The sequence below is a fragment of the Acipenser ruthenus genome, chromosome 13, assembly GCF_902713425.1.
Source record: "Acipenser ruthenus chromosome 13, fAciRut3.2 maternal haplotype, whole genome shotgun sequence".
NCBI lineage: Eukaryota > Metazoa > Chordata > Actinopteri > Acipenseriformes > Acipenseridae > Acipenser > Acipenser ruthenus.
In genome coordinates this window covers 20,581,785-20,609,553 of record NC_081201.1, presented here as the reverse complement: position 1 = coordinate 20,609,553, position 27,769 = coordinate 20,581,785, and the positions used below count along the sequence as shown (strand labels likewise).

Here is a 27,769-nt window from a genome sequence, read left to right as displayed (position 1 = left end):
TAATACCCTTATAAAAGTGTAAAACAGTAATTTTGCAGTTATCCCATGCTTTTCCTATAATTATACCATGTATTTACCATAGTTTACCATGGTTTGACATGCTTTTTAATATGCTTTACCAAATCTCTCTGGGCTTTACAGTGGTAACCTATGCTTTTACACTTTGCTATGCTTTTATTATAATAAACTTTTATAAGGGTAATTCTACTTTTGTTTTCCAGCTATAAATGAGTATTTGTTATAACTTTGAAACAATATTCAAGCATGAAAAACTGTAATTATTGTAATTGTTGTGTTTGTTAATAGTTTTAACAATCCTTCTCTTCTTCCTCTCCAGTCCCCAGATTTCATATCTGAAATCGATGAAGACATTGTCCGTCAAACGAAAGAAAAGTTTGAAAACAGTCCCTGCAAGGAGCTCTTCTGTCACTGTGTAAAGTAAGTGTTTATTTTAGAGACAGTCTGTGCAAGGAGCTCTTCTGTCACTGTGTAAAGTAAGTGTTTATTTTAGAGACAGTCTGTGCAAGGAGCTCTTCTGTCACTGTGTAAAGTAAGTGTTTATTTTAGAGACAGTCTGTGCAAGGAGCTCTTCAGTCACTGTGTAAAGTGTTTATTTTAGAGACAGTGCAAGGAGCTCTTCTGTCACTGTGTAGTGTTTCAGGGTTCCCACAGAGCCTAAAAACGTATTTGTTTTTCCATTTTTAAGGCATTGAAAAGGTCTTAATGACAGATTTGCAGCTGAAGATCTTAAAAAGGTCTTAAATGTATTGTTTCTATTTAAAACTTTGGATGCCGACGTCGCCGTTGGGCGCCCAGCGGGTCTGTACCAGCGGTGCGAATCGGCGACAGGCAGCTGTACCTTTTAATGAATGACCAATCAGAAACCGAAGTATTGCCATGTGGTCTAATTTGACAAGCCGTTAAGTCTGGTGTGACAGTAAGAGTTTTTAGCTTTCAAGCCAGTGAATAAATATGGATTGTTGGCTCAATACTAGTACATTACTAGCAAAGGGCGATCAAGACGAAATACTGTCAGACATTAAAAATGCCAAAAATGTCTTGCGGCTGAAGCTCTCTCCAATTTCCCTGCCATCGTTAATGATTTGTGTGGATTGAGGCTAGCATGGAGGCTTTGTTGATTTTAATTAATTAGTAATTACAATAAAATGATGTTGATGTTTCCAACAACTAGAAACCTGTCTGAGGGACTATTTTTATCCAAAAATAAATAATATATTTTTTCCCGTTATAATACTGTAACTTTTATAATTGTATCCATCACACACTCCAAGGCTTGTGCATTTTATTGTACAGACCTTTTTTTCTGTTTTCATTTTATTATGACTATCTTAGATGGGGGTACGCGGTGGACTACATTTTTTGGAAAGGGGTATGCAGCTTAAAAAGATTGAAAACCCCTGTTCTAATGTGATTTGGTACAATGAACATCCTCTACTCAGTTATACACAAGCATCACTGTGACACTGTGACACATTAACCAATATTTTCCAAAAAAGTGACAGTGAGTATTGTAGAGACATCTCGGTTGTATCTACAGCTTTACAGTTTTATTTTTTGTTCTTCAGAAATAAAAGGTCAGTAAACTCATATTTAAAACAAACAAAACTAAGAAATAGTGGTTGGTTCTGAATCATCAAACATATTGACCCCCTCACTGAAGAAAAATGTACCCCTAAAATTTTGAGGGGGCCACATTGACCCTCAAGGGGCGTTCACACCGAACGCTACACGACACGCAAGCGCCGCGTGGCAAAAAATAAGTAAAAGCTATTGTTTTCAATGAAGTCATACACATACAGGATTGGGCTGTTTCAGAGAACTTTTGAATCCTCAGCAACCCACTGACCTGCCCAGTGGTGGTGACTTCCTATGTTGTGTGAAGTGAACCCACCTACTGTACCAGTTAAGCTGTGTGTGCTGGAAAGCCTTGTCAGAACATGGGTGAAGTAAGAGCGCAGTGGCGGTCTTACTTGACAACTACCATCTTTTTCGGCTTTGTCAGCTCTTATTGTCACTTAAAACGTATTTTTTTTGTTTTTAATAAATATATAATTGCGTTCTGTTTGTTTATCAGCTGGAATGAAGTGCGGCTTTATTGATTAAAGAAAGATTGAACAATAACTCCCTTGTCATCAACTATTATTATCACTGCATTGATACTGTACGTATTGTACAAGCATCAAAAGGTTTGATTCTTTTACAATTTGCACAGCTTGAATAAGTAATTGTTAGATGGTCTTACATTTTCTAAAGATTGGTCTTAAGTCTTAAAAAGGTCTTACATTTGCTCAGCTGATAGCTGCAGGCACCATATATTTATTTTGGAGACAGTGCAAGGAGCTCTCTGTCACTGTGTAAAGTGTTTACTTTAGAGACAGTGCAAGGAGCTCTTCTGTCACTGTGTAAAGTGTTTATTTTAGAGACAGTGCAAGGAGCTCTTCTGTCACTGTGTAAAGTGTTTATTTTAGAGACAGTGCAAGGAGCTCTTCTTTCACTGTGTAAAGTGTTTATTTTAGAGACAGTGCAAGGAGCTCTTCTGTCACTGTGTAAAGTGTTTATTTTAGAGACAGTGCAAGGAGCTCTTCTGTCACTGTGTAAAGTGTTTATTTTAGAGACAGTGCAAGGAGCTCTTTTGTCACTGTGTAAAGTGTTTATTTTAGAGACAGTCCCTCACTCCAGCACAGACAGCTTCCAGCTTTCTCAAGCCTGCGTGCCAAAGACCTTGTATACATGGGTCAGAAATGGAGGACAGCCAGTAACATTTAATCATTGGTACAATGCACCTTCCAATTCTTTGTCATTAAAATTCCCAGAAATATCTAGATCTAACAATATATCCCAGCAGCTCTTGCCTAATATGTATTGCCATCACATTTTCCTATGTAAAAGACACACATTAACCTGTTTTTGGATATTTTTAATAGTAACGCTAGTGAAAAGAATGTATCGATGCTGCAGTACTGTGGCTCTGCTTTCGTCTTCAAGGGGGTCGCGTAAAGTCAACAGATTTTGTATTAATGACTTTAAGCAGGGCCTTGAAAAAAAGATTGTATGCATATCTCCAGATGTCCTTAAAAATCAGTGAAGTATCCCAAGAACGTGATTCCTAATCTTCCCCGCAGGTTTAGATAATCTTAATACTTGCTAAAGAATCTTATTTTCAAGTTTCATCATTTCTAGATATATGTAAATATTTAGGAGACAGAGACAGGCTGCATATGGATAAGGGCGTCTGCTAATAAATAAATAATAATAATAATAATACACTTGTGCTTAAGGAGGTGTCATCAGAATTGGACAAGTGGTATGTATGTACAGTATTGCCATCCCAAGTTAAATTGTCCATTGCACAGTAGCTGAGAAGCAGCTTGAAGTAGGCAGTCTCACGCAGACAAGTTCAATTAAAAGAAAGGGGGTCGGTTCCCACGGTGATTTGAGGTAAAGAGCCATCCACAAAGCATTAATTAGAGTCACTTTCACAAAGATCAAAATTACCGACACTTACTGTATTTTATTTATAGTGAATTTTGGGACTTGTATGAAACTATAGCTGTGGCCAAACGTTTTGTATTACCTACAATTTTAGGATTGAGACATAATTAAAAAAAAAAAAAAAAAAAAAATTTAACGTAATTTAGATCTTTATTTTAACATCATGTAATCAAAGAAACTACAAAATGATATCACAAAAAGTCTACCGGACGCTGTAATAGTAGTACAGTATTTTATGTTAGATTTCGAAATGTCTTTCCATTTTTGTCAGTTTATATGGAAAACTACAAAGCAGTATGTAATTCAACATGTTAACCGTAACATTATTTAGCACTTTATGAAGCAAAATGTGTTAATTCTATAGGGCAATGCAAAACCTTTGGCTATAGCTGTACAAATGCAATAACAATGCATCCGTTTATCAACCATGAATAGATCAGAAACGTATTTTCCGGAGAAATCGTGTGATTATGTTTGTTAATGGCATGATAGTGTGCCTCATTCGAGAGATAACATCCCCTACAGAAAGTGTAGTAGTCCACCTTTTGTGGTACGTGATAATTTAAGTTGGGTCAGTAATATGTAACTTCAAAATTAAAAAAATAAACAAGCCAACAAACAGCACTTTGATCAGGAACAGTAATACTGTCAGAGTTCTACACTGGTATATGTCGGGCTCTGCCTTGTAAAAAACATATTCAACATCTGAGTGTTTATTTTTCTAATCTAACCCACGGAGCCAGCTAAGTACCCCTGTTGTGTGAAAAGACCCAAACAACCCCCAAGTCCAAAGAAAACTTCACATTGCTGTGAATGAAACTCAAGTGGGTGTTCAGTTCATTTAGATGGAGGAATGCTCCAGCTATGGCTTACATTACGCGTTCTTTCCAAGACCTACTCTTGGAAAATGTTTATACAATCACTCATTCCCCAACATGAGAGCATTTGTGCTTTACTTTGTCAAGTTGTCTTCGGGGAAAAAAAATAGTTCTGGGCTCGCTAGTAGCTAACCTCAGTTTTAGCTTTGAAAGGAGGTTGTAAGTTTAGTAGCAAGCACAGATATTTATTTGTGTTATAAATTCCCTCCACTTTTTTTTATTGGAGAGGTTTGTGTATGTAAGCACAAGAAACTTTATTTCCATATTTGCCACAGAAATTATTTTTCATTATTCTGTAAGAGGGGTGTGTTGAATACCAGAAAAACTTTGATTAGATGGGGATCTTCGGCCAGATTTATTCAGCATGTATGAAAAGGAAAAAGAAGCAATCGATCTATGCATTGGGCTAGACTCCGTACGGGAAAGAGCAACCCCAAATTCTTGTTCTGTTGCTCCAATACAGAGTTATCTTTTTTTTTTCTCTAAATATACCCTTTTCTGGCTTTGAGCTTGTCTGGAGAATCCTAAGTGCCAAGACTAAACAGGCTTCCTCATTCAATTCAAATCATGTGACAATAAAACCTTTCAACTCTGCCACCTCCACCTACTCTACATTTGTATTAACAGAGCACTGGCAGAGTTCAGTCACACTGTCACATGATTTGAAAGGAAGGAACATATGTGTTCTGGCACTTAGGACTCTTCAGACAAGCCCACAGCAAGTTCAAAGTCAGGTAGAGAGAAAAAATCTAGTAACACAACACCAACAAAACCTAGACCCACTCAGAATGAAATCGTAAACAGCATGTGAAAGAACTGTTGAACTGTTTCATATTTTTTTAACCTCCAACGATACAGAGCTTTTACACATTTCCATTCCACTTCATATGCACTACAAAACATTATGTTACTTGTAAACAACACAGTCAGACAGGATGCAAAGATGGGGCTGTTTAAAAAACCTTGTGTTGAATCACTGGATACTCAGAGAAGCTATTGCCTTGCACTGCCTTTGTCCAGTAGAGATGGTTCATGTCTGCATTGCACTTCAGTCACCAGGTGCTGTATAACATGATAAAAAGTATAATGTTGTGCTTATGCTTCCTGTGAGACAGATCCGTCCAAGACTACCTGAGCGGAGAGCCGTTCCGAGAATACCAGAACAGCATGCACTTCGACAGGTTCCTGCAGTGGAAGTGGCTAGAAAGGTAAGCATTGTGTGTGGAATTATCAGCTCAACCCACTCTTCAAGAGGTCTTAGTGTGGTCCTTCCTTTTCTTTTTAGGTTTGAGCGTTCAATTATACAACGGGATGCCTATGGAAAGTTCAATACAGTATTTACTGTGTGAATAAGCCCTCTGTTTCTAGTTTCATATGAAACAATAGCGGCTGGATAGTTTTTGTGTGGGCCTCTCTATAAACCTAATGTTGGACGCAAACGATTTGCGTGCTTTAGTGAGGTAGTTATAAATGACTATTACAATTGTGAATATTGTTTAAAGACTGGGTGGCATCCAACTGGAGTCTTATAACAGAGGTAGCTGCATAAAGAGATGGCAGAAAGAGACAGTGGGTTATCTATTCCTTCCAAATAGTCTAACAAGAAAGTTACCAATAAACAAACAGCCCAGACTTTAATGGAATACTTCATGCCCTCTGAAGTACTTGATGTTTCATTCTGTACCTTTTGTATTATCCCACAATATGTATTCCTAATCATCAATGTGTTCTTTAGCATTACAGCAACATATTTACCATTGTGTCTGCTGCATGGAGAATGAACATGACCATTATGGTGTGCATAGGTACCCCCCCCCCCCCTTGTTCCCTTGCTATAACATTTGCAGCTCTTAAAGTTGCATTGTGAAGTGCACTCTAGCTAAGAGGTATGGGGTTATTTTGTTGGCTACAGCCACTTTAGTGAGACTCTGAGTTTCAAGTCCAAATCATAAGTGCAGGATGTGCCCTACAGCCTGGAGATCACAGGTTCAAATCCAGGCTATGTCATTGCTGACTGTAGGGGGGGTTCCTAGGGGGCGTCGCACAATTGGCCGAGCGCCCCCGGGTAGGGAGGGCTTAGGTCGGCAGGGAAATCCACAGTTCACCGCGCACCAGCAACCCCTGTGGCTGACAGGGCGCCTGCGGGTCTGCAGTGGAGCTATTCAGATCTGTGTTGTCCTCCGGCACTATAGGTTTGGTGATTCGCTGTGGATCCACAGTGCGAAAAAATTACGGATTGGCAGGAACATGTGTTCCAGCCTCCGTTTCCCGAGTCGCCGGGGGCGGGGGGGCATTCCAAATTGGGGAGAAAACCGGGGTAAAAACCACTGGCAACGACTACATTTAAAAATAAAATAAATAAAAATTTAAAAAAACTCTCTATAAGGAAGAAACTACCAGTGCAGCCCTTGTGGTTATTTTCATACAGACCTTTAAATAGTTTTTAAAAATCACTCTTCCATTCACTTTCATTGAGATTTCAAAACCTGTTATCCTGCGATTATAACACAGGATGGTGCAGTTTGGATAAACAAACGTCATATTGAGTCCATCGACAACAGCGCCAAAGCGCTTGTCATAAAAGCTCTAATTAGAGGATGCATTGAGTAAACTTGGAGGGAACAGCCTCCCTCCTTAATATAACATCCTTGACTTGTAATGAATCGAATGGAAAGGAAAGGGCTGGATTTGAACTGCAAACCATACAGTTCAAAGACGAACGTCTTACCATTCCACTAAATGCCTTACAATTTCACTAAATGTCTTACCATTCGACTGAAGAGCAAGCTCTCCAATAGAGAGGCTTTTGCTGATGTCAGTGTTATTAACTCATCAGGCGCTAGGAGGAGATCCATTGCACATGGATTGTATCCACTTGGAAGACTGTTATCTAGTGGTGCACAGAATGTGCCCTGTAGATTAAGCTTTGCAAAGCCCTAGCATATTTAAAAACATGGCAAATCATGGTAAACTATGGTAAATGCTAATATAACAGTATGGGAAAACTGCAAAATTAGTGTGCAGATTTACCAGGGTAAATGAACCTCAAGCAGCTGTTGTTTTTCTCCAGGTTCTAAACGGTCTGTAACCCATGTCTCTGTTTGTTCTGAACTATTCATAACCCTGTTCTCTGTTTGTTTCAACCTCTCAACACCGCTAACCAGCATGGTGCTTCGTGTTCCCTGAAAGCTCCTGGTCTAAATGGCACTATGCCTTTAGCCACTCTCTCCAACCTAACTTTTGCCAGTTTTGGGAGACATCTGAAAGCACATGTTGTTTTTGAATGTGTCTTTTGGTAGTCATCATACAGTATTTGTAAAGGTATTTAATATGCTTTTGAAAGACCTTTTTGTGATCCTGCTCCTATGTCTGTATTAGGCAACCTCACGGAGAGGGGAAAAAAATTATTACAATACTTTTCTGTTTTATTTCCTCTTTCTTTTTTTTTTTTTTTTTCAGGCAACCGGTAACAAAGAACACATTTAGACAATACAGAGTACTAGGAAAAGGAGGCTTTGGCGAGGTAAGACCTGTAGTCATTAACGTGAATCATTTGTACAATGATTTATGTGGTATAAGACAACCCCAATATAAAAATGAAATCTTGTGCTTTCATGGTGGGCGTTTCCCGGTGGAGCTATAAAGGGAGCCTCTGACAGGCCCTTTGGGCTAATGAACCAGGACAGGACCGCCCACGCTGTCCCAGACAACAAACCTGACTTTCAGGGTTTTTATTATCATTTGGAGCAAGGATTAGTTTAGGGCTTTTGAAATCCCACTAACATAGCTAAGTGTCTCAGCGAGAGTAGCATCCACCGTGTTGACGTCAACTTTTTGTTTCTTAGTTTGTTTTCCCAGTGCTTTTAGTTGGCCTTTTTTTCATTTCTGTTCCCGTTCGTCTTACACTTACTGTATGTCTCTCGTGCGCTACCATTACTAGTGGTCACATGTTTTTTGTTGTTGTAAATAATTCCTGCCAGCACAGCGTTTCAACATCGCTTCTGTGTCTCTTCCTGTCTGTCAGTGGAAACCCACAGCCCCTTATCACACATGGCCCTAGTGGTCTTTCTAAACCACCTCGCTTCAGAGGCAGTAAATCATTTTAGACCACAAGCGTGGGTATATCTAGCATGGGATAAAATTGAATAGCATGTTTACTAGTTTTGAATGTGTTTGTTTACATTGCAATCCAGTGCTGTGCTGCTGAAATTCAACACAGCTGTGCTTCAGTATCAAACAATACTGCCACCGATACATGCTTTATACAACTTTAACATTTCTGAAATAATGTCAAATTTCAATTGTTGTTTTGATTTGGACTCCTTGAACGAGTTTAGTCAAGAAATGCAAGTTTCGATCTGCCTGCGTCTGACTTATCAGAACAGCCTGTAGACCCTTCATTAACACCAGTAGCAGTAGGAAGCAGAGAGGCTGCAAATTGACAGACTGAGCTGAAGGCCATAAACAGGTTTCAAAATGAATCCTTACATAAACCCCTTGGCCCTGTCAGGGTTCATGATTTATTGGGACATCCTCCTGCGGCGAATGAAAAACCGCATACCATGAACCACCATTCAGTATCCTGTAGAGTAGAAGAACGCACGTAATATGATGTTAGACTGGTTAAAAAAAATATTACAGATGTGTTATATCTTGAGTTAGTTATGCAGTGTCCACATATACACTTTTTTTGTCAAGTTATGAAAGCTTCTACAGCCAAACCTTTTTAATATCACTTCAAAGAGACAGAGCATAAATAAATGGTGACAATAGTCAGATTTGACTTGATCAGAAGTTCATCTGGCAAAATAAGCATAGAAAATTAAAGAAGTGCTGATGCAACAACTGTACACGTTTTGGTTTAAATATGTAGTAATACTAAAATACATTTATAAAATGATTTCTGTTCTGACGAGAAGTCTAGAAAAGTTTTACTACAGAGTCTATACACAACAGAATATAGGATTAAACATGAAGTTGTCAGTCATGGGAGAGACAGTTAACATGCAGTAAAGGTGTGTGCTGAAACAGATCCCTTCTTCTGCTTGTCGTCTGCCAGGTGTGTGCATGCCAGGTACGAGCCACAGGAAAGATGTACGCGTGTAAAAGGTTAGAGAAGAAGCGAATAAAGAAGCGGAAAGGAGAAGCCATGGCGCTAAACGAGAAACAGATCCTAGAGAAAGTCAACAGTAGATTTGTAGTAAGTATGAGGGCTGCCTTTCTTTGAAATGAGTGGAAACACTTTGACTATGACACAGTTTTGGGTGCTTTCCCAAATATCTTGTATTAAAGAGAAGGCAGCTTCAAATTCATTTTACTGTTCTCTTACCTGTTTATAACATTTGCAATAATTCTGAGTGGTTCTTATATAACTACTCAAATATTGTGTTTTTTTTATATATATAATTAAGGGGATTTAACTAGGAGTTGAGGGACTGCTCAAGTTCCTTACAATAGATATTATTATTATTTATTTCTTAGCAGACGCCCTTATCCAGGGCGACTTAGAATTGTTACAAGATATCACATTATTTTTACATACATTGTTTTTTACACATTATTTTTACATACAATTACCCATTTATACAGTTGGGTTTTTTACTGGAGCAATCTAGGTAAAGGACCTTGCTCAAGGGTACATCAGCAGTGTCCCCACCTGGGATTGAACCCATGACCCTCCGGTCAAGAGTCCAGAGCCCTAACCACTACTCCACACTGCTGCATTAGATATATGTAATGCAGGCTAGATTGGCCAAAAGAAACTTCATTCCAGAGTGGCAGGTCACTAGATGGCGCTGGCTCTTACCTCTGCTGATCTAATCTGTGTTCCAGATCTCTGTCAGGCAACTGGAACTAGAGCAGCCTTTGAGAAATTGCAATAAGAACCTCTCAGAATTATTGCAAACATCAGAAAAGGGTCATTTGAAGCTACTTACTTAAAAGGAAGCCATTAAATTAGACTGAACAAAATCTGTAAACATGAGAAAATGCCAAAATGAGGTCATTTCCAGCACATGTTCTGAGATGTTGTATTAATAGTCTGCCTCAAGCCGTAATTCCTGTATAACAAAACAAGACATGACAGTTTTATTTTTAAAAGCTACCAACGGCTGTTTTGCTTTCTCTAAAGAAGTTGTCATTTAATTATACCTTCAGGTTAATTTAGCCTATTCCTATGAAACAAAGGATGCACTGTGTCTAGTCTTGACCATAATGAACGGAGGTGACTTGAAGTTCCACATCTATAGCATGGGGAATCCTGGCTTCGAGGAGGACCGCGCCCTGTTCTATTCTGCAGAGATCCTGTGCGGCCTTGAAGATCTCCACCGAGAATGTATTGTTTACAGGTAAGCGCGTGATCTTTGAGTCAGATTTCACAGTTCATTTCACTCATTTCACTGTCCTGGTCACATGTGCTGCTGTACGCCAATTCATGAGAGCAGCTGTGCTATTTTGTGTTTTTAGCTTACTTTATTCTCATTATCATTACGGTTAACGTCAATCCTGCTTTAAGAAAACAAACCTGAGGCACCTCTCGGAATCCCCTTTCAACTGCAAATTCAGTTCGAAATGGTGACATCACAATAGGCTACCTACCAAAGCCACTTTCTCTGTGATGTGTTGTGGACAGGCAAGTGAAACATGTACTCTGATTGGCTGAAAGATCCTCAGCAGTCTATAGTCCCTCATATTAAACTTGTTTAAGTGTTTAACTTCAACATACTGGGAATATTTGTAACCAATCAGAAAAGCCATCTGTGGTGGGGTGTGGGTAATATAAAAATAATGGACAGAGCCCTGGATTTCGGTGCAACACAAGTATTTATGATGACAACACACGTATTTACACCCACACAGTGCACACACGTATTTACAACAATGCCACGTGTCCAGGTCCAGGTCTCACTCCTCAGCTGCGCTTCGGACCCCCTTGGTTCGTGGGTCCTTGGCAGCGTTAGTCCTCCCGAGAAAGGCAGTCAACAATTGTAAGATCTCTGTGGTTTGTTTCCCTTCATCTCTGGTGTGAATCGCACCTACACCACACTCTCCGCCCCACCCCGTTAATCCGCTACAGCCAATCACTACTTGATAAACTGTTGCTGAAACCTCTTAACTAGCGGGAAACTCAGTACACTTATTTTGCTCTTGATCTTATTTTCTACTGATTGTATTGTACTTTATAACTACTCTTATCTGTAATGTGATACTTTGTTCTGTGATGTTTTGTGGCAACTGTAAGTCGCCCTGGATAAGGGAGTCTGCAAATAAATAAATAAATAAATAATACACCGGTACAGACCTCCCCAAGATGGCTGTCGCAACTGGACTCTATACCTACTGTATGTGCCGTCTTGTTGAGTTCACGTCTCTGTCAGCCTAGTGCCTCTATCTTTCGGGAGGCCAGTTTTTCCACCCTCTATCACTTTTTTGGTGCGCAGGATGTTCCCTATAAGGAGAGGTCCTTGCCAAGTGATCATACTTAAACAGCATGCATCACACATGCAGGTAACAGGAATGACTTCAAACCCAATGTAGAGACAGGGATATTCAGTAGTGGAATCGGGCACACATATATATGTATGCATGTATGTCACATTTACATTTTACCATATATCTGGAGAACTGTCATGAAGTTTGGTTTTAACATGACATTATGTTATGGAGAGTACCAGATATAGGAGGGAGTCTTTCCTGTCCTTACATCCGTCTGTATGTCCCACCTAGATTATGGGTTATGGTTAATGATAAAGTTTACTCACTTAAAGGCCATTTAATATTAAATGTATACAAATAGTAATGTTCTAGCCATAGACCTGCCCTCTTGTGTTAGTTGGCAGTTTGAATTGACTGCCCAAGTGTATTAGATTTCCTTGTACAGATTATACAGTCGTTAATTTTGCAGTAGACGTTTATAGGGCCCATTGTTTCTCCTTTCACCAGAGAACATTATACTGTATGTGAAACTTCAAAGACAATGAACCCAAAGACAAATATTGAAGGAGGAAGCAAAGCACTTGGTTAAGTTTACAACACAGCCTTCACAGCTACCAGATTGGTACACAAAACATCACACCTGTGAATGCGCTCTGTGTCAATGCACTCTTTATGGGGCTGGAGCGAGTATGACGTAGGTGGCTGCTTTCCAGTGAAATACAGTACGTCTGTGGAATTTCTCCAGCTAGGCAATGCTCCTTTAAGCAGGCATTCTAGTGGAACATACTGGGCAGGCCAGGTCTTAATCACAATTCCAGCGGGAAATAGAAGGGGAAACACGGTGCCTGGATACCGGAATACAGTGCCGTGAAAGTATTTGCCCCCTGTCTGATTTTTTGCTTTTTTGCATATTTTTGACACTGAATGTTATCAGATATTCAACCAAAACCTAATATTAGATAAAAGGGACCCTGAGTGAACAAATAACACAAAAATGTGATACTTATTTCATTTATTTATTAAAGAAAGTTATGCAACACCCAATGCCCCCGTGTGAAAAAGTAATCACCCCCTTAGACTCAATAACTGGTTACGCCACCTTTAGCAGCAATAACTGCAACCAAATGCTTCCTGTAGTTATTGATTAGTCTCCCACAGCGCCGTGGAGGAATTTGGGCCCACTCCTCCATGCAGAACTGCAGATCCCTGGATGTTGTTCTAGGGTTCTTTGTGACTTCCTGGACGATTGTACACCTTGCTCTTGGAGAGATTTTGGCAGGACAGCCACTCCTGGGAAGATTCACTACTGTCCCAAACTTTCTCCATTTGGACAGTATGGCTCTGACTGTGGTTCGGAGGAGCCCCAGAGCCTTAGAAATGGCTTTATAACCCTTTCCAGACTGATAGGCTTCAACAACTTTTTTTCCAGAGGTCTTCAGGAATTTATTTTGTTCGTGGCATGATGTGCCTCTAGAACCTGTGTGCTGACAACTTCACTCTGACGGTAAGGGCCAAAGTTAGTCAGATTTATATTGGGCAGGGCTGGCCCAAATCAGGCCTGGTTGTTAACCAAAGTACTCAAACAGCTGACCCTAATTATCCCTTTAATTGGGTTGAGTTAACTAGGGGGGGCATTAAATTTTTTCACACCTGAAGATTGCATGTTTGTTTACCTTGCACACCAAACAAATGAAAGAAGCACCAAACTTTGGTGTCATTTTTTCTCTCAGACTCCCTCTATATACTACTACAACCCACACAATGTGAAAAGTGTGCAAAAATGCAGAAAATCAGACAGGGGCCAAATACTTTTTCACGGCACTGTATGTAGTGATCCTTTCCATTTTGAGTGCATTTAAAATCTTTTTCGTTTTAGTGTTTTTTGTTTTGTTTTTTTTAAACCACACACGGTAGTGCCCTGCAATAGAGCTTCTGAATTGGTTGGTAAAAGTTCTGAGGTTTCTATCACTATATAGCTTGTATTGAGGTTAAGTACAGTAGAGTCCGCTTATAGGAACCCCTCCTAAGGGAACACCCTTGTGTTGAAATGGATTTTCCCCCACTGTAAATGCTCCGGCTAAAGGAACAGGAACTTAAAGCTTAAACGAGCACCTTCTTGGCACGGATAGCAATTCGTTCACAACTGATACAATACAGTTTTGTAACATAACTCATCGTCCTCAAAGTTAAATTAAAATGGTTTATTCAGTCTTTTCAAAAGCGACTTGTCATCGCGAGAGTGTCTTGAGGCACACTGACTGGTTTATTAAATCTTTCCAGAACCGCCGTCATATCGTTGAATTGTTTTGTATTCTGATTTCCACGAGTGCATCTCATCACTATAACATGGCATGTAAACAAAACGGCAAAATGCGCCGCTGTTTCTCTTTCTACACAAAGATGGAGATTGATTCAGGTTTTTTTCAAGAGCTCGAACAAACACGCAATTTTGTGTTTCCCATTCTGGTGAGTTACTTCACCATTCTGTTAAATAATGTGCATGTCTTTATACAGACGTGCTCAAATTTGTTGGTACCCCTCCACAAAAAACGAAGAATGCACAATTTTCTCTGAAATAACTTGAAACTGACAAAAGTAATTGGCATCCACCATTGTTTATTCCATATTTAATAGAAATCAGACTTTGCTTTTGATTTTTTATTCAACATAATATTGTAAATAAGAAAACAAATGAAAATGGCATGGACAAAAATGATGGGACCGCTAACCTAATATTTTGTTGCACAACCTTTAGAGGCAATCACTGCAATCAAACGTTTTCTGTAGCTCTCAATGAGACTTCTGCACCTGTTAACAGGTATTCTGGCCCACTCTTCCTGAGCAAACTGCTCCAGCTGTCTCAGGTTTGATGGGTGCCTTCTCCAGACTGCAAGTTTCAGCTCTTTCCATAGATGTTCGATAGGATTCAGATCAGGACTCATAGAAGGCCACTTCAGAATAGTCCAATGTTTTGTTCTTATCCATTCTTGGGTGCTTTTAGCTGTGTGTTTTGGGTCATTATCCTGTTGGAGGACCCATGACCTGCGACTGAGACAGAGCTTTCTGACACTGGGCAGTACGTTTCGCTCCAGAATGCCTTGATAGTCTTGAGATTTCATTGTGCCCTGCACAGATTCCAGGCACCCTGTGCCAGGCGCAGCAAAGCAGCCCCAAAACATAACCGAGCCTCCTCCATGTTTCACTGTAGGAATGGTGTTCTCTTCTTCGAAAGCTTCATTTTTTCGTCCGTGAACATAGAGCTGATGTGACTTGCCAAAAAGCTCCAGTTTTGACTCATCTGCCCAAAGGACATTCTCCCAGAAGGATTGTGGCTTGTCAATATGCATTTTAGCAAATTCCAGTCTGGCTTTTTTATGTTTTTCTTTCAAAAGTGGAGTCCTCCTGGGTCTTCTTCCATGGAGCCCACTTTCGCTCAAAAAGCGACGGATGGTGCGATCAGAAACTGACGTACCTTCACCTTGGAGTTCAGCTTGTATCTCTTTGGCAGTTATCCTTGGTTCTTTTTCTACCATTCGCACTATCCTTCTGTTCAATCTGGGGTCGATTTTCCTCTTGCGGCCATGCCCAGGGAGGTTGGCTACAGTTCCACGGACCTTAAACTTCTTAATATTATTTGCAACTGTTGTCACAGGAACATCACGCTGCTTGGAGATAGTCTTGTAGCCTTTACCATGCTTGTCTATTATTTTCTTTCTGATCTCCTCAGACAACTCTCCTTTGCTTTCTCTGGTCCATGTTCAGTGTGGTGCACACAATGATACCAAACAGCACAGTGACTATTTAAATCTCCATTTAAATAGGCTGAATGACTGATTACAAGATTGGAGACATGTGTGATACTAATTAAAGAAACTAATTAGTTTGAACTATCACTATAATCCAGTTATTTATGATCTTTTCTTAGGGGTACCAACAAATGTGTCCAGGCCATTTTAGAATATCTTTGTAGAATAAGCAATAATTCATCTCTTTTCACAGCTTCATTGCTTTATTCTATGACATACCAAAGGCATGCAAGTATACATGATAAAATAGCTTTTAATTTCATCACTTTTAAGGAGGAATGAAGCATTATTTCAATGAGCTGTAAGGGTACCAACAAATTTGAGCACGTCTGTATATTGCTGCTGCATTTTTTTACATTTGTAGGGGTGCAGTGTTAATTTAGTTTGACAGTTATTAACATTTTTGTATTTATTTATTTATTGATTGATTGATTGATATTGTGTCTGGTGGCTAATTCCGTCTTAGAGAAAACTTTGGCTATAACACTTCACTTTCTTCCCGAGGGGTGTGCTCTTAGCCGGAGACTAATGTAATAATATTACTTTGTCAATAACAAGGTAATGTAACGCGTTAGCTTTTTAATGGGAGTTACAGTTACTTTCTGAAAAAAAAAACAAGCTTGTCTCGTTACCTTTTCTCTGTTCTACACCTACATTGGTGGTCTTTTCTTTTTTTAAAGCCAAAGTACATTTCAGTTCAGCTGTACCCGTAAATGTGAACTTGTATTTTCAGTCAGCATCTCATGCCATTAAACCGGAAACACGAACAAGTCGGCTTACAGCAGTCCATAAAGACGTAACTGCTGTGTTGCTTGAGCACATGGAAACCCTGAACACAGCTTTCATTGTGAGATTAACTGGCTTGACTACAGAGCTTAATAAAGAAATAACAGAGATCCTGACAGGAACATAAACAGCTTCTTCTTGAGTAACCTAAGCTCCTTTTAATGCGAAACAACAATGACTATTTAGATTTATAAACTAAACGTTTAAAACAGTGTACGGAATGTAAACTTAAAGAACTCAAATTGCATGCGTACGAAAAATACTACAGTATAATTGATGCAGAAGTATGTATCTACAAAATACATGTGTATCTATTACATTAATTAATTTGTGTAACTTGTGCAAAAGTATTCAGGTCTGAATACTTTTGCAAGGCACTGTATATATATATATATATATATATATATATATATATATATATATATATTATGTCAGATTTTCCCCAACTAACGCTCGCTTTTCTCTTATAAAAAGCCTTTATGTAACTTAAGTTTTTATTTTTATTATGACTTATGCAAAGTCGCATGTATTGTAATGATTACAGTTTGTTCTATCCAGTAAATTAAGAGTTGTTTGTTATACTGCAAACATTTTAAAACCCGACACATTTAATAAATTAATTACCAGACATACAGTTAATAGTAAACAATAGTCAAAACAACTGTTTCGCAGGACAAGAGAAAGAAATATAACGAATAATATAATAGCCTACTTTTTTTTAATGAAATAGTAAGTAAGGACATTATATTCGTTTTTTCTGAAGAAACAAGTAACACTTTACTTGTTTTCAGTACTGTGCCCAACACTGCTTGTGTTATGTTCCTGTCTTGACTGCTAAGCCAAGGTGTATCTACCTTATTTACCTGGAAACCTGTTTCCTGTGGTCTGCTGGTCTAAATCCTGTGGAGACTGTACAGGGGATCAGTCCCCCTTCTGGCTGATTTATCTTTCACGTTGTGGGTTCAGACTACTTCATTAGAAATGCGAGGTGCACGTTATTTTAAAATATCTTCTTTCTTCATTATGTCTTTTTTAGGGATTTGAAACCAGAAAACATCTTGTTGGACGATGATGGTAAGAAAATCTACATCTCTTTTCACCCTCTTACTGAAGACTCAGGAGCTGTTTGTGTAATTGGTGTGCTGGCTGCTTTCTTAGATACCTACAACTTTACACAGGGTGTCCCATAAGTCAGGTTGTGTATCAATGCATCGTGATTCTTTCTTTACATGATGTATCGTATCGTAATAGAGGTATATATCGTTTGTGTCATGATACAAGACCAAAAGCACAGCACAGCTCATTGTAGTTCACCAAGTTGTTCTTGAATGAAGAATAAGTGTGTTTTATAGTTGGTATGAATACATACTCTCCCTAACTCATTTATGTTGTCTTTTAACACAATAGTCCTTCATTAAATTATCTTATTACACATCATACAAGCAGCCCATCAGGACCAGTGCATGTATTGTGATGCGTGTCGTATCATTCCCTGCATATCGTGATACATATAAAACATAGATACAACAAAAGAAAAACAAATATGCTAACTTGAATGCATAAAAAAAGATTGCGATGGTTTTAGGAAAATAACTATCCTCTTTCAAGGATATAGCTCAAGCTTGGTATTCGAAACAATAATTTAATCCAACCGCACTACCCACATGAAGCTCTTTTTCTTTCTCAAAGCAGTGAGGAGTAGTGTTTAGGGCTCTGGACTCTTGACCGGAGGGTCGTGGGTTCAATCCCTGGTGGGGGACACTGCTGCTGTACCCTTGAGCAAGGTACTTTACCTAGATTGCTCCAGTAAAAACCCAACTGTATAAATGGGTAATTGTATGTAAAAATAATGTGTCAAAAATAATGTAATTGTATGTAAAAATAATGTGATATCTTGTAACAATTGTAAGTCGTCCTGGGTAAGGGCGTCAGCTAAGAAATAAATAATAAAAATAATAATCTTGACATCAGTGTATCGCTACACACCTGTTGGATATGATCCCAGTCATGCTATATTGAAGGGATGTTTAGGGAGCTGTGTGCGCCACACAGATAAGATTGATGGCTTCTCATTGTGTTGAATGGCCATGTTGTATACTGAGCTGCAGTGGTGTTTGTGTAAGCTCCCAGTGTCTGTTTTCTTGTGCAGGCCACATTAGGATATCTGATCTGGGGCTGGCTATCAAAATCCCAGCTGGAGAAACGATTCGGGGACGTGTCGGGACAGTGGGCTACATGGGTGAGTTCACTATGCTCTAACTGGCACACGGGCACAGTCCCAGGTCTGTATTAAAGTTGTGTAAAAAGCCCAAGAAGCAAATATGGCTACAAAACATTTCACTTACTGGACCCATAATCAAAGGTGACAAAGAGGAGGAAATTCAAAGACCACAGTATTCACAAAGTCTTTATTAATGCCCCTGTTGATGGATTCAATCAAGTTTTACACACATTGAGCTGTTTTCTTTAGTCTAGAATAGAAAACTAAACTGGATTGTATTCATGAAAACTGATAAAAGGTACCCAGCTGTGTTCTATGATTCTCTCTACTTCTGCATACTTCACACACTTTACTGAAGAGCTCTGATACATTTGGGACTGTTAGTGGTGGCTTTAATACGGAATACGGGGGTGGTCTTAATATTGAACATGGCGTTACAGTGCCATCAACAGGAGCAAATCGAATTAATTTTGAGGGGCTTTACTGAAGAACCTTTTAGTGATTGGTTCTAGGAGAGTAACATTCCTGAACCCTCCCTCCGTCAACGACTGGACCTCCCTGGCACCAGCATAACATTCATTTAGAGTGTCGCAGAGAAGGGCTTATTAATCAATACCCTTCAATTGTTCAATAAACTGCTGCATTCCCAGTACATGTTGTTTCATACCACATCCATTCGTGTAAATGCAGTTTGTCAGTACTGTAGCAGCACATCCCGTTATGTAAACAACCCTGTCAGTAGATCAGGTGACCTGTTCTGTGTGGGTAGGGATTTGAAGCCCAGCCCAGGTTTGGAAGGGGTCTCTGAACACAGACATATCGATGAGACTCGTCCTGTCACAACACAGGGCTGGAGTATCGGCAAGTCAATTACAAGCGGCAATACCACGATACACACTGCAACCACTTTCTGGAACCATTACATGGAGTTCAGACTGGGGTAAGCTTCCTGGGCTTCAGTTTATAGCCTTGTTGTTTTAACCCTGGAGTCAATGAAGGAGCAGTCCTCAGATTCTCATCTGTAATAGCAATTACTATATTGTCTGAAGGGTGTCTCTTACTGTTATTAGAGATGTCACCTGGTGCATTTTGGGAAACTAAGCTGAGCTGCTTGAACTGTGCAAAAGGATTTCTGTTATGTTAAAAGACACAATACCAAATGACAAAAATCCAAGGTCATACTCAGGAACTAAACATAAAAAGTGTGCATTATTTTAACTTTAGAACTATGCAGAATATTCTGTGCACGGGATCTACACAAAATATAAGTTGTACTGGAATTGTGACAAATCTTAAACAGTGATTGGTTGATTTTTTATACGTGATTTATGAAGATTTGAAATCGCAAAGAGTAAAGATGCCATCCTGCGCATAGAACACAAGAAGTTTAAAAAAAAAAAAACACCACCACCTTTTCTTTGTTCAGTAGTAGTTTCTGAGTGGAGTAGGGTGACCACCCGTCCCTAATTGGGCGGGACAGTCACGAAATGTAAAGATCAAGTCCCGGTCTGGGGCTTAATGCCTCCTGGACGGCATTTGTCCCGAATTCATAGACACAGTGCAATCTTACAGTTTAGCGCCACAGTCAAACCATAGCATATCTGTTTATAGCGCATCACAGCACCGCCCCTGCCGCATTATTTTACAATGACACTCGCTCGCTCACCAGTTAAAACAATAAAATAAAATGTATGTGTATAACCAGGCGTGCCCCCAGAAATCTTTCACATGGTACGCACAACTGAACCACACCGACATCCCATCTCATGCCGATAACGACTCTGCATCAACATGCTGTAAAGTGTTTCGGTCAGTGCTGTATTTCTGTTCTTTCCTGAGTTTCCCTTTTTCAAAATGAATAAACACAGTGCGCTGCCATCGAGACAGAACAGCAACTATAGTGACAGCCAAGTAGTCCACAACAATAAAATCTACAAATAAACCTATTTGAAATACAGACTTAAAGGGAAAAAGTAGCTCACAAATATTTTATGCTGGTTCCATTTCTAATCATTTTACTCTCACAATCACTACAACTAATCATTACTTCCCCCCCCCCCCCCCCCCAACTGTTCTTTGGGGGAAACATTTTAAAAAAAGCTAAAAAATATGTAAATATACCCCAGCATAAGAAATGGCAGGTGTCCCGTTTTCACCCTAGAGTGCAGCCTTCATTTTTGTGATGTATTATACATTTGTCATCAACTCTGTTTGCTTGCCTTACTCTCTGGAAGTCTGTTACAGAACTTCCTCATGGTCATTTCACCCCAGCAGTACATGACTGGCTCCAAAGCCTGTCAGTCAATAGGGTAAACAGCTGGTTGGTTAATGACAGGGAGAAAGGTGTTGACTGTAGAACCAAACATTTTGGTGTGCCTGTTCTGAAGTAACTTTCACCAACACCAGCACTCTCTGTTGCCTCTTTAATGGAAGCTCCTGAAGTGCTGAACAACCAGCGTTACACCACGTGCCCTGATTACTGGGGCCTGGGCTGCCTGATCTACGAGATGATCGCGGGCCAGTCTCCATTCCGGGGGCGCAAGGAGAAGGTGAAGCGGGATGAGGTGGACAAGAGGGTCCTGGAGTCAGAGGAGGTCTACTCAGACAAGTTCTCAGAGGAGGCCAAGTCTGTCTGTAAAGCGGTAAGCAGTGCTGCTGGTACCTGGAGTTAGCATTGTGGGGCTTTAAAGCAGAGGTGTATAGGTTATTATACTATATATTTGGTGCTGATAGTCAACAGGGTGTGGCCACCCTTTTTAGTAGAGAACATCCTAATTGGCAGAATCTATAATCTTGACCCTAATGCCTGATTATGGGACACCCTGTATATTTGAACTGGACTGTCCTTTCTTTTGTTGTTTTCCTCCCGGCACAAAGCAGAGTGTGCAGAGAGAGCTGCTGTCGCATCACAAACAAGTACATTCGATTCACGCTGTGAATGCAGCATTCACTGCTTTTCTGCCCCCTTCTGGAAACTGGTGGTACTGTGCTGTTTAGTACTTTTGGATTTTAAAGGAGTGCTAACCAAGGTTCTAAGTTCCATTTTGTAGCCAGCTTTTGCGTCCTTTTGTCACACTTTAGAGTTTTCTACGTACAGTATCTAGAGAACCCATTGCTGTGATGAAAGCTGAAGACTTTTGCATAGTTCTGGCTACTCTAGTTTATCAGAACGTACAGGCTGTAGAGTTTACAACAAAACACATCACTTATGCCTTCTGTGTGGAACATATTCCTGATATCTCTTTATTTGTTACTGTCTTCAGCTGTCAGAGTTTAGTTTGTTCCTTTGCAGGTTTGCAGTTAATTGTCATTGTTATTGCCTGTAAGTGATGTCCAAAAATAAAATATTTGCTATCATACTACAATAGGATCTATCATACTGCAATAGGGTCTATCATACTACAATAGAGTATATTTACAGTAAAGCACTTATCTATTACAACTTTCTTATTTTTCCATCTCTATCGAATCCCATGTGGCCCTCTTGTGCAATTTTGCTCATTTTAAGGTTATTCTTAATATTTTTAAGTAAGCATTATCTTTTTAAAGACCTTCATTCTTCAGTGTTGTTTAGCATTAGGAGATGTGTTAAACATTAAAAGATGAAATTGTTTAACAATGGCACTCCCATTAAAAACAGGAGCAATGAATTTCCAGTGTGGGCATACATAAGATTCGATACATGTGGAAAAATAAATTCATTACTGCAAATCTACCCCCTGTGGTAGTTCTAGTACATGGTAAACAACTTCTAGAGGAATTTTTTTTTTTTTTTGGTCCGTCTCTTGGCAAAATTCCCGTCTGTTAGACCCTTACGCTTTTGAGTTTTGAAATCTTTGATTGTAAGCCTTTCTGTTTCATTTTTTCTTTTGTAGTTGCTAACCAAAGACCCCAAGGAGAGACTGGGGTGTAAAGGAGAGTCTGCCTTAGAAGTAAAGCGACATCCCTTTTTTAAGTCTATTGATTTTAAACGATTAGAAGCTGGAATCTTGCAGCCCCCTTTTGTGCCTGATGTGAGTATCTACTGACGAAGGATTTTTTTTATTGCATTTTAAGGAAGAATGTTTATATTTGTATACATCTAAACCTGTTTTACATTTAGATGTGTCTAACCTAAGAGTGAGTTAAAAGTTTTCACTATATTTCATTTTTCAAGTAGTTATGTATCCATTATTAACACATTATTATTGTCAATGTCTAGCTAAACGTTTTGCTTAAGTTGAAATTGAGTAAAGCCCATTTAGCCAGACATGCCTAACCTAAATTTCCATTGGAAAATCTTGAAGGAGCTGTCTAGCCCAAACATCCATATTGAGAATCCATACTAATATTTAAAGATGAGTGTATTCATAATCTAACCTGGTGCTGTAACGTAATAGGGTAAAGAAAATGACCATAGTAATCTTGAAAAATTTGACAAAAAAATATTCCTCCGTATTGCATTACCATTAATGTAGTAGACGATTTTCTTTATTGATATCAGTGATTGTTCCTTTAGACTTTCGTTTTTAAGTGGTATTATTAGGTGATAACTTTAGTGCTGGTTACGAGGAAATAAACCTGCCTGGGACTGTCGGTTTCATTCACTGGAGGCAAGAGGCTGAACTGTGCTAAGATTTAAAGAGTAAAGCCTTTATGAAGTTGAGTTTATCGCAGGATATAACAATTGTGTATTGAGTTGGTGTGATTTGGAATCCCTATAGAAGTATATGGGGCAGTTTCGTTGTCGTGTAATTTAGTTTCTGTGTATCGGTCTGTAGCTGTAATGTCTGCAGAGGAGGCACTGATACAGTTGTGTTTGTGTTTCTGTGTATCAGTCTGTAGCTGTAATATCTGCAGAGGAGGCACTGATACAGTTTGTGTTTGTTCCATGGTCCTCTCATGTCTCCACAGCCCCGAGCTGTGTACTGTAAGGATGTGCTGGATATTGAACAGTTCTCCACTGTGAAGGGAGTCAACCTGGACCAAACAGACGACGACTTCTATTCTAAGTTTTCCACAGGGTGTGTGTCGATTCCTTGGCAGAATGAGGTAAGGACAGGAAGCGAAGCGAGTAGGAGGGTTACTGTGCTGGGAAGTTAGACAAATTCAAATACAAACAATGTGTAGTACAAGCAATAGTATAGATTATAGATGCTGTTACTCCATATCATCAGTGGTGTCGTTACCATATATTGGATGACAATTCTGCACTAATGACGATTTAGAGTAATGGGAACATGGCCCAATATTGTTAAAAATATTTCAGAAAAGTTAACTTACACTTTTCTTAAATACATTCAACAGTAGATCATTCTTAGGGGTTGATTTGATCATCCTATACCCTGTATAAACTTGATTTTTAGAGCATTTTACTGCATCAGGAAGTGCCACTGGATTGCATCAAACACTTGAGGGATAATCATTCCCTCGTGCTGTAAAATGCTGTAATAAATCAGGGTACAGGTTGATCAGATCAGCCCCTGAGCATTCTGTTTCTCTTCTCCACGCCTGCCCTAGATGATCGAAACAGAATGTTTTAAAGAACTCAACATGTTCGGACCAAACGGAACCCTCTCCCCAGACCTCGATAGGAGCTACACCCCCGAGCCCCCCAAGAGAGGACTGCTGCATCGGCTCTTCAACCGGCAGGTGAGACCGGGAAAGAGACCCCTAAACCACATCGGGACTGTAATCCCTGTGTGTTACCCTGAAGAAGCAAGAGCAGAGTCAATATAGAGATGATGTACATTTTTTTTGGAAGTGCACAGTAGGTTGACATGATTACAAAATTATTTATTTCAAGAGAAAGTAAACACAGTGCAGTAAACTTGCAATTTAAGAATTCTGTAGATGATGTAATGATTGTCAGAGCACAATGTTTATTCAATGAGGTTTTGAAGATCATCTCACATTCCCTTTGTTTCCAAGCAGCATTTTTTCCATAGCACTGATCCCACAGATGGTGATGTCTTCAGCAGTGTGATTGTCATTGGTGAAATGTAGCAGTGTTGATTCCAATGCTTCTTAAATGATACACAAAGTGGTCTACTAGATGGCCTTTAATTTCCCCAAATATACAGTTTGTTGCATTTCTTGCAGATAATGCAGAATACTATTCCTTTAGAGGTGCATGAAAAAGGTTCATGGATGTTGAATGATGATTTAGTGCCTCTGATCTCTGTTCGGGTGTCAATGTATTTATAGGTAGTACATTGTGGTGTATTACATGAAAGTGTGCCTTTTAAAAGTTCCCCAGAAGGAGGAATCTCGTTGTGGACTACATATTCTCTTAGATTCTTGTCTCTTCTATATGATATCAGTGGGGGTCTTGAAAATAGGCGCTGTAGGTGGGTCTTGCTGTAAAAATTTTTAATTTCTTTGCACGATTATATATACAGTGTGTTTGAGTCTTTTTGTATTTAAAGTCGGTAAAAAGCCAGGTTTGGACCTATTTTAATAGACAGTACTGTTTAGATCATTAAAGTAGACCTCACTTCTAGTTTTGAAAACCTGACTTTCTGCATAGTGTGAGCTGGCTACAGCAACAAACAGCTGATAAACCTTTGAGGTCCATGTCACATGCCCTAATTACCAGTATCCTAACAATGTTGTTAAGAGAGGGATTGTAGTGCAGGAGGGAGAGATAATAAAAATAGTTGTTTGTTTTGCAGCTATGTTGTTTATTGCTAGTCACGCACTGGCAAAATTGCTTTAAAAGTGGGTCAATTTTGTATTCTCTGATGCGGTAGCACACTGACACTACACTGTACACCCAGGGTCTCAATTAGATTTCTTAACAGTTCAGCATTGTGTTTAAAATCCTATTTCTCTTGTGAGTTTAGTATAGTTCTCTATTGCTGTTTCAGCTTAGACCAATATTTACCAGTCACACTGACTAATATCCACAGTGGTTGCTTCTGAATAGCCTCCTAAAAGCTGAATTTAGGAAACCAAATGAATACTAGGAATGTCTGCCCCATGTGCATAAAACGGTAAGGAGACGGCAAAGAAAGAAAAGCTTCAGAAAATGAAAGTTAATGTTATACCTAAAGTCAACCCATCAGAGTTTCAGGAATGAAAAACTCCAGAATATTCATCAGGTACTCGGACAGCCAGACACCATCAGTTCAGAAAGCATTTGTTTAATGTTTAACAGGGTATCTTTCCCTCTTATCGTTGTCACCACTTCAGCTCTGTAAGACGATACACTACCATCTGCAACTCATTATTTGCAGCTTGTCGGAACGTGCATCTTGAGGAGTTTAGGACCCTTTCAGTTACAAATGTACTTTCTCAAAGTTCAAGAGACTTGTATGGCGTATGTATGACATTTAAAGACATGATATGGCTGGGATTTTACTTTTTCCTTTTACCCTCCACAATATTATTTCTAATTAATCATCTCTTTTACATTATTTATCTTGGCAGGCCATCAATTTTAAACTGTGCTGTTGATATATAGAGAGGTTTATACAAATATTGTTGAACTGTGAAGTGAAATGTCTTTATTCGGGTTGAGTAACTGCAAAGTTTATTAACAGGGTACTTAATCCCATCTACATGATCATAATATCTCTTACTTGTTTATATCCTGTTATGTGTGTTCTCTGTGCTGTAAACCTGCTGTGGTTTCTGCTTCTGAACTAATGTCCTTTTTTTTTTTTTATATATAATCTTATCACTGGTTCTGGGAAGACTCTCAAAAGCTGCATTTCTGCGGTGGTTTAAGAAATGATCATTAGGGGTGTTCAGTTGTATGTAATTCCTGAATTTGTATAGAGATTTTCTATTTGCTAGTTCACAGTTGCAGAGGGGACAGAGATTACAGTTGCACCCCCTTAGAGGTCTTTTCTAAAACCACCTCTCTTCAGAAATGTGCTTTTAGAGGCAGATATTGTTGTTAAAAAAAGACATTAGGGGGCTCCCAAGTGGCACATCCGGTAAAGGCACTCTATAGCCTGGACGTCACCGGTTCGAGTCCAGGCTATTCCACAGCTGTGGACGGGAGCTCCAAGGGGGTGTCCTCGGCTCACCGCGCACCAGCAACCCCTGTAGTCTGGCCAAGCACCTGCGGGCTTGCCTGTAAGATGCCCGAGAGCTGCGTTGTCCTCCGACGCCGAAATAATTGGCCATTCTGGGAGAAAATAATAAAAATAATTGGCAACGACTAAATTTATTTAAAAAAAAGGACATTAGACACAAGCCTGGTAAATAGTGATCTAATCAGAAAAAAGCAATAGAGAATGGCAGAGAACTGTGACAGGGTAGCGTTACTGGCAAGCCTTGTCACCCAGCAGGAGAGAGACTCAGAAACCAATTATTATTATTTATTTCTTAGCAGACGCCCTTATCCAGGGCGACTTACAAGAAACAGGGCAAACAAACAACGGCACAAGATCCAAAATAAACAGTTCACACAAAACACTAATGCCAGGCTGGGCATTCCCCTTCACTGATCCATGTCACCATAAAACAACCATCACAGTGTTCACTCACTGACTCCTTGCACCAGACAAAGGATTTCTCCTCTCCTATATTCCATGTGGCTGGAGCCTAATTAACCATCAATTATTCAATTAAGGCTCAAACCACATTCTCACATGTATTCTGGCAGGGAGGAATTTAATCCCATCTGTGCCAACCCAATATTCCCCCCTCCCCCACACACAAACATTATACCGGCAGGGCTTCCACCCTGCCACAGGACCACTCAGAATAGGACATTAAACAGGTAAGAAATTAAATGTTAACAAAACATAGACTGTATGCCTTAACTATGTAGTTAACGCATTAGTGCCATTGTCCTCATTTTGAGGACAGGCTACTTTGTCATTTTTTGGAGCATTTTTAACTGGCATTATTTTCATTTTCTCTTGAACTATATTGTTATGATAACTTACTCTAACTGTGTTAACCACACAATTTGTGTCTAAATGTAATGTATCAAATTACATAAATACAGCTTTTGTTCTGATTTGGTACTTAATGGGTTAAAATGAAGGCAGGGGAAAGTGAAAGAGGGGAGAATGTTTCATTTTAATCTAGCAGCAATGTGTTAGAGAGCATTCACCAGACTCACCCTCAGTGGGTGTGATACCGACCCTGTGCTGGCCTTTTGCGTCTTAGCCTGGGGCAGCCTCAGCAATGTT

The 27,769-nt window shown here is 39.5% G+C and overlaps 1 protein-coding gene across 6 annotated transcripts in view; it reads left to right on the top strand.

Moving 5' to 3' along the window:
- LOC117418215 (G protein-coupled receptor kinase 5-like) overlaps nt 1–27,769 on the top strand; it is a 124,884-nt gene that overhangs the window by 91,546 nt on the left and 5,569 nt on the right. For 4 of the 6 annotated variants that reach the window (XM_059035707.1, XM_034030983.3, XM_059035709.1 and 1 more), the window contains 11 exons: nt 338–438; nt 5,507–5,599; nt 7,851–7,914; nt 9,451–9,591; nt 10,548–10,738; nt 17,454–17,491; nt 18,567–18,656; nt 21,072–21,280; nt 22,514–22,651; nt 23,532–23,669; nt 24,138–24,269. In XM_059035707.1, the coding sequence (XP_058891690.1) occupies nt 338–438; nt 5,507–5,599; nt 7,851–7,914; nt 9,451–9,591; nt 10,548–10,738; nt 17,454–17,491; nt 18,567–18,656; nt 21,072–21,280; nt 22,514–22,651; nt 23,532–23,669; nt 24,138–24,269 (1,335 nt within the window). Of the gene's footprint in view, nt 1–337; nt 439–2,574; nt 2,621–2,660; nt 2,669–5,506; nt 5,600–7,850; nt 7,915–9,450; nt 9,592–10,547; nt 10,739–17,453; nt 17,492–18,566; nt 18,657–21,071; nt 21,281–22,513; nt 22,652–23,531; nt 23,670–24,137; nt 24,270–27,769 lie in introns of those variants that run through there. The other 2 variants (XM_059035710.1, XM_034925938.2) reach the window with 2 other exon arrangements.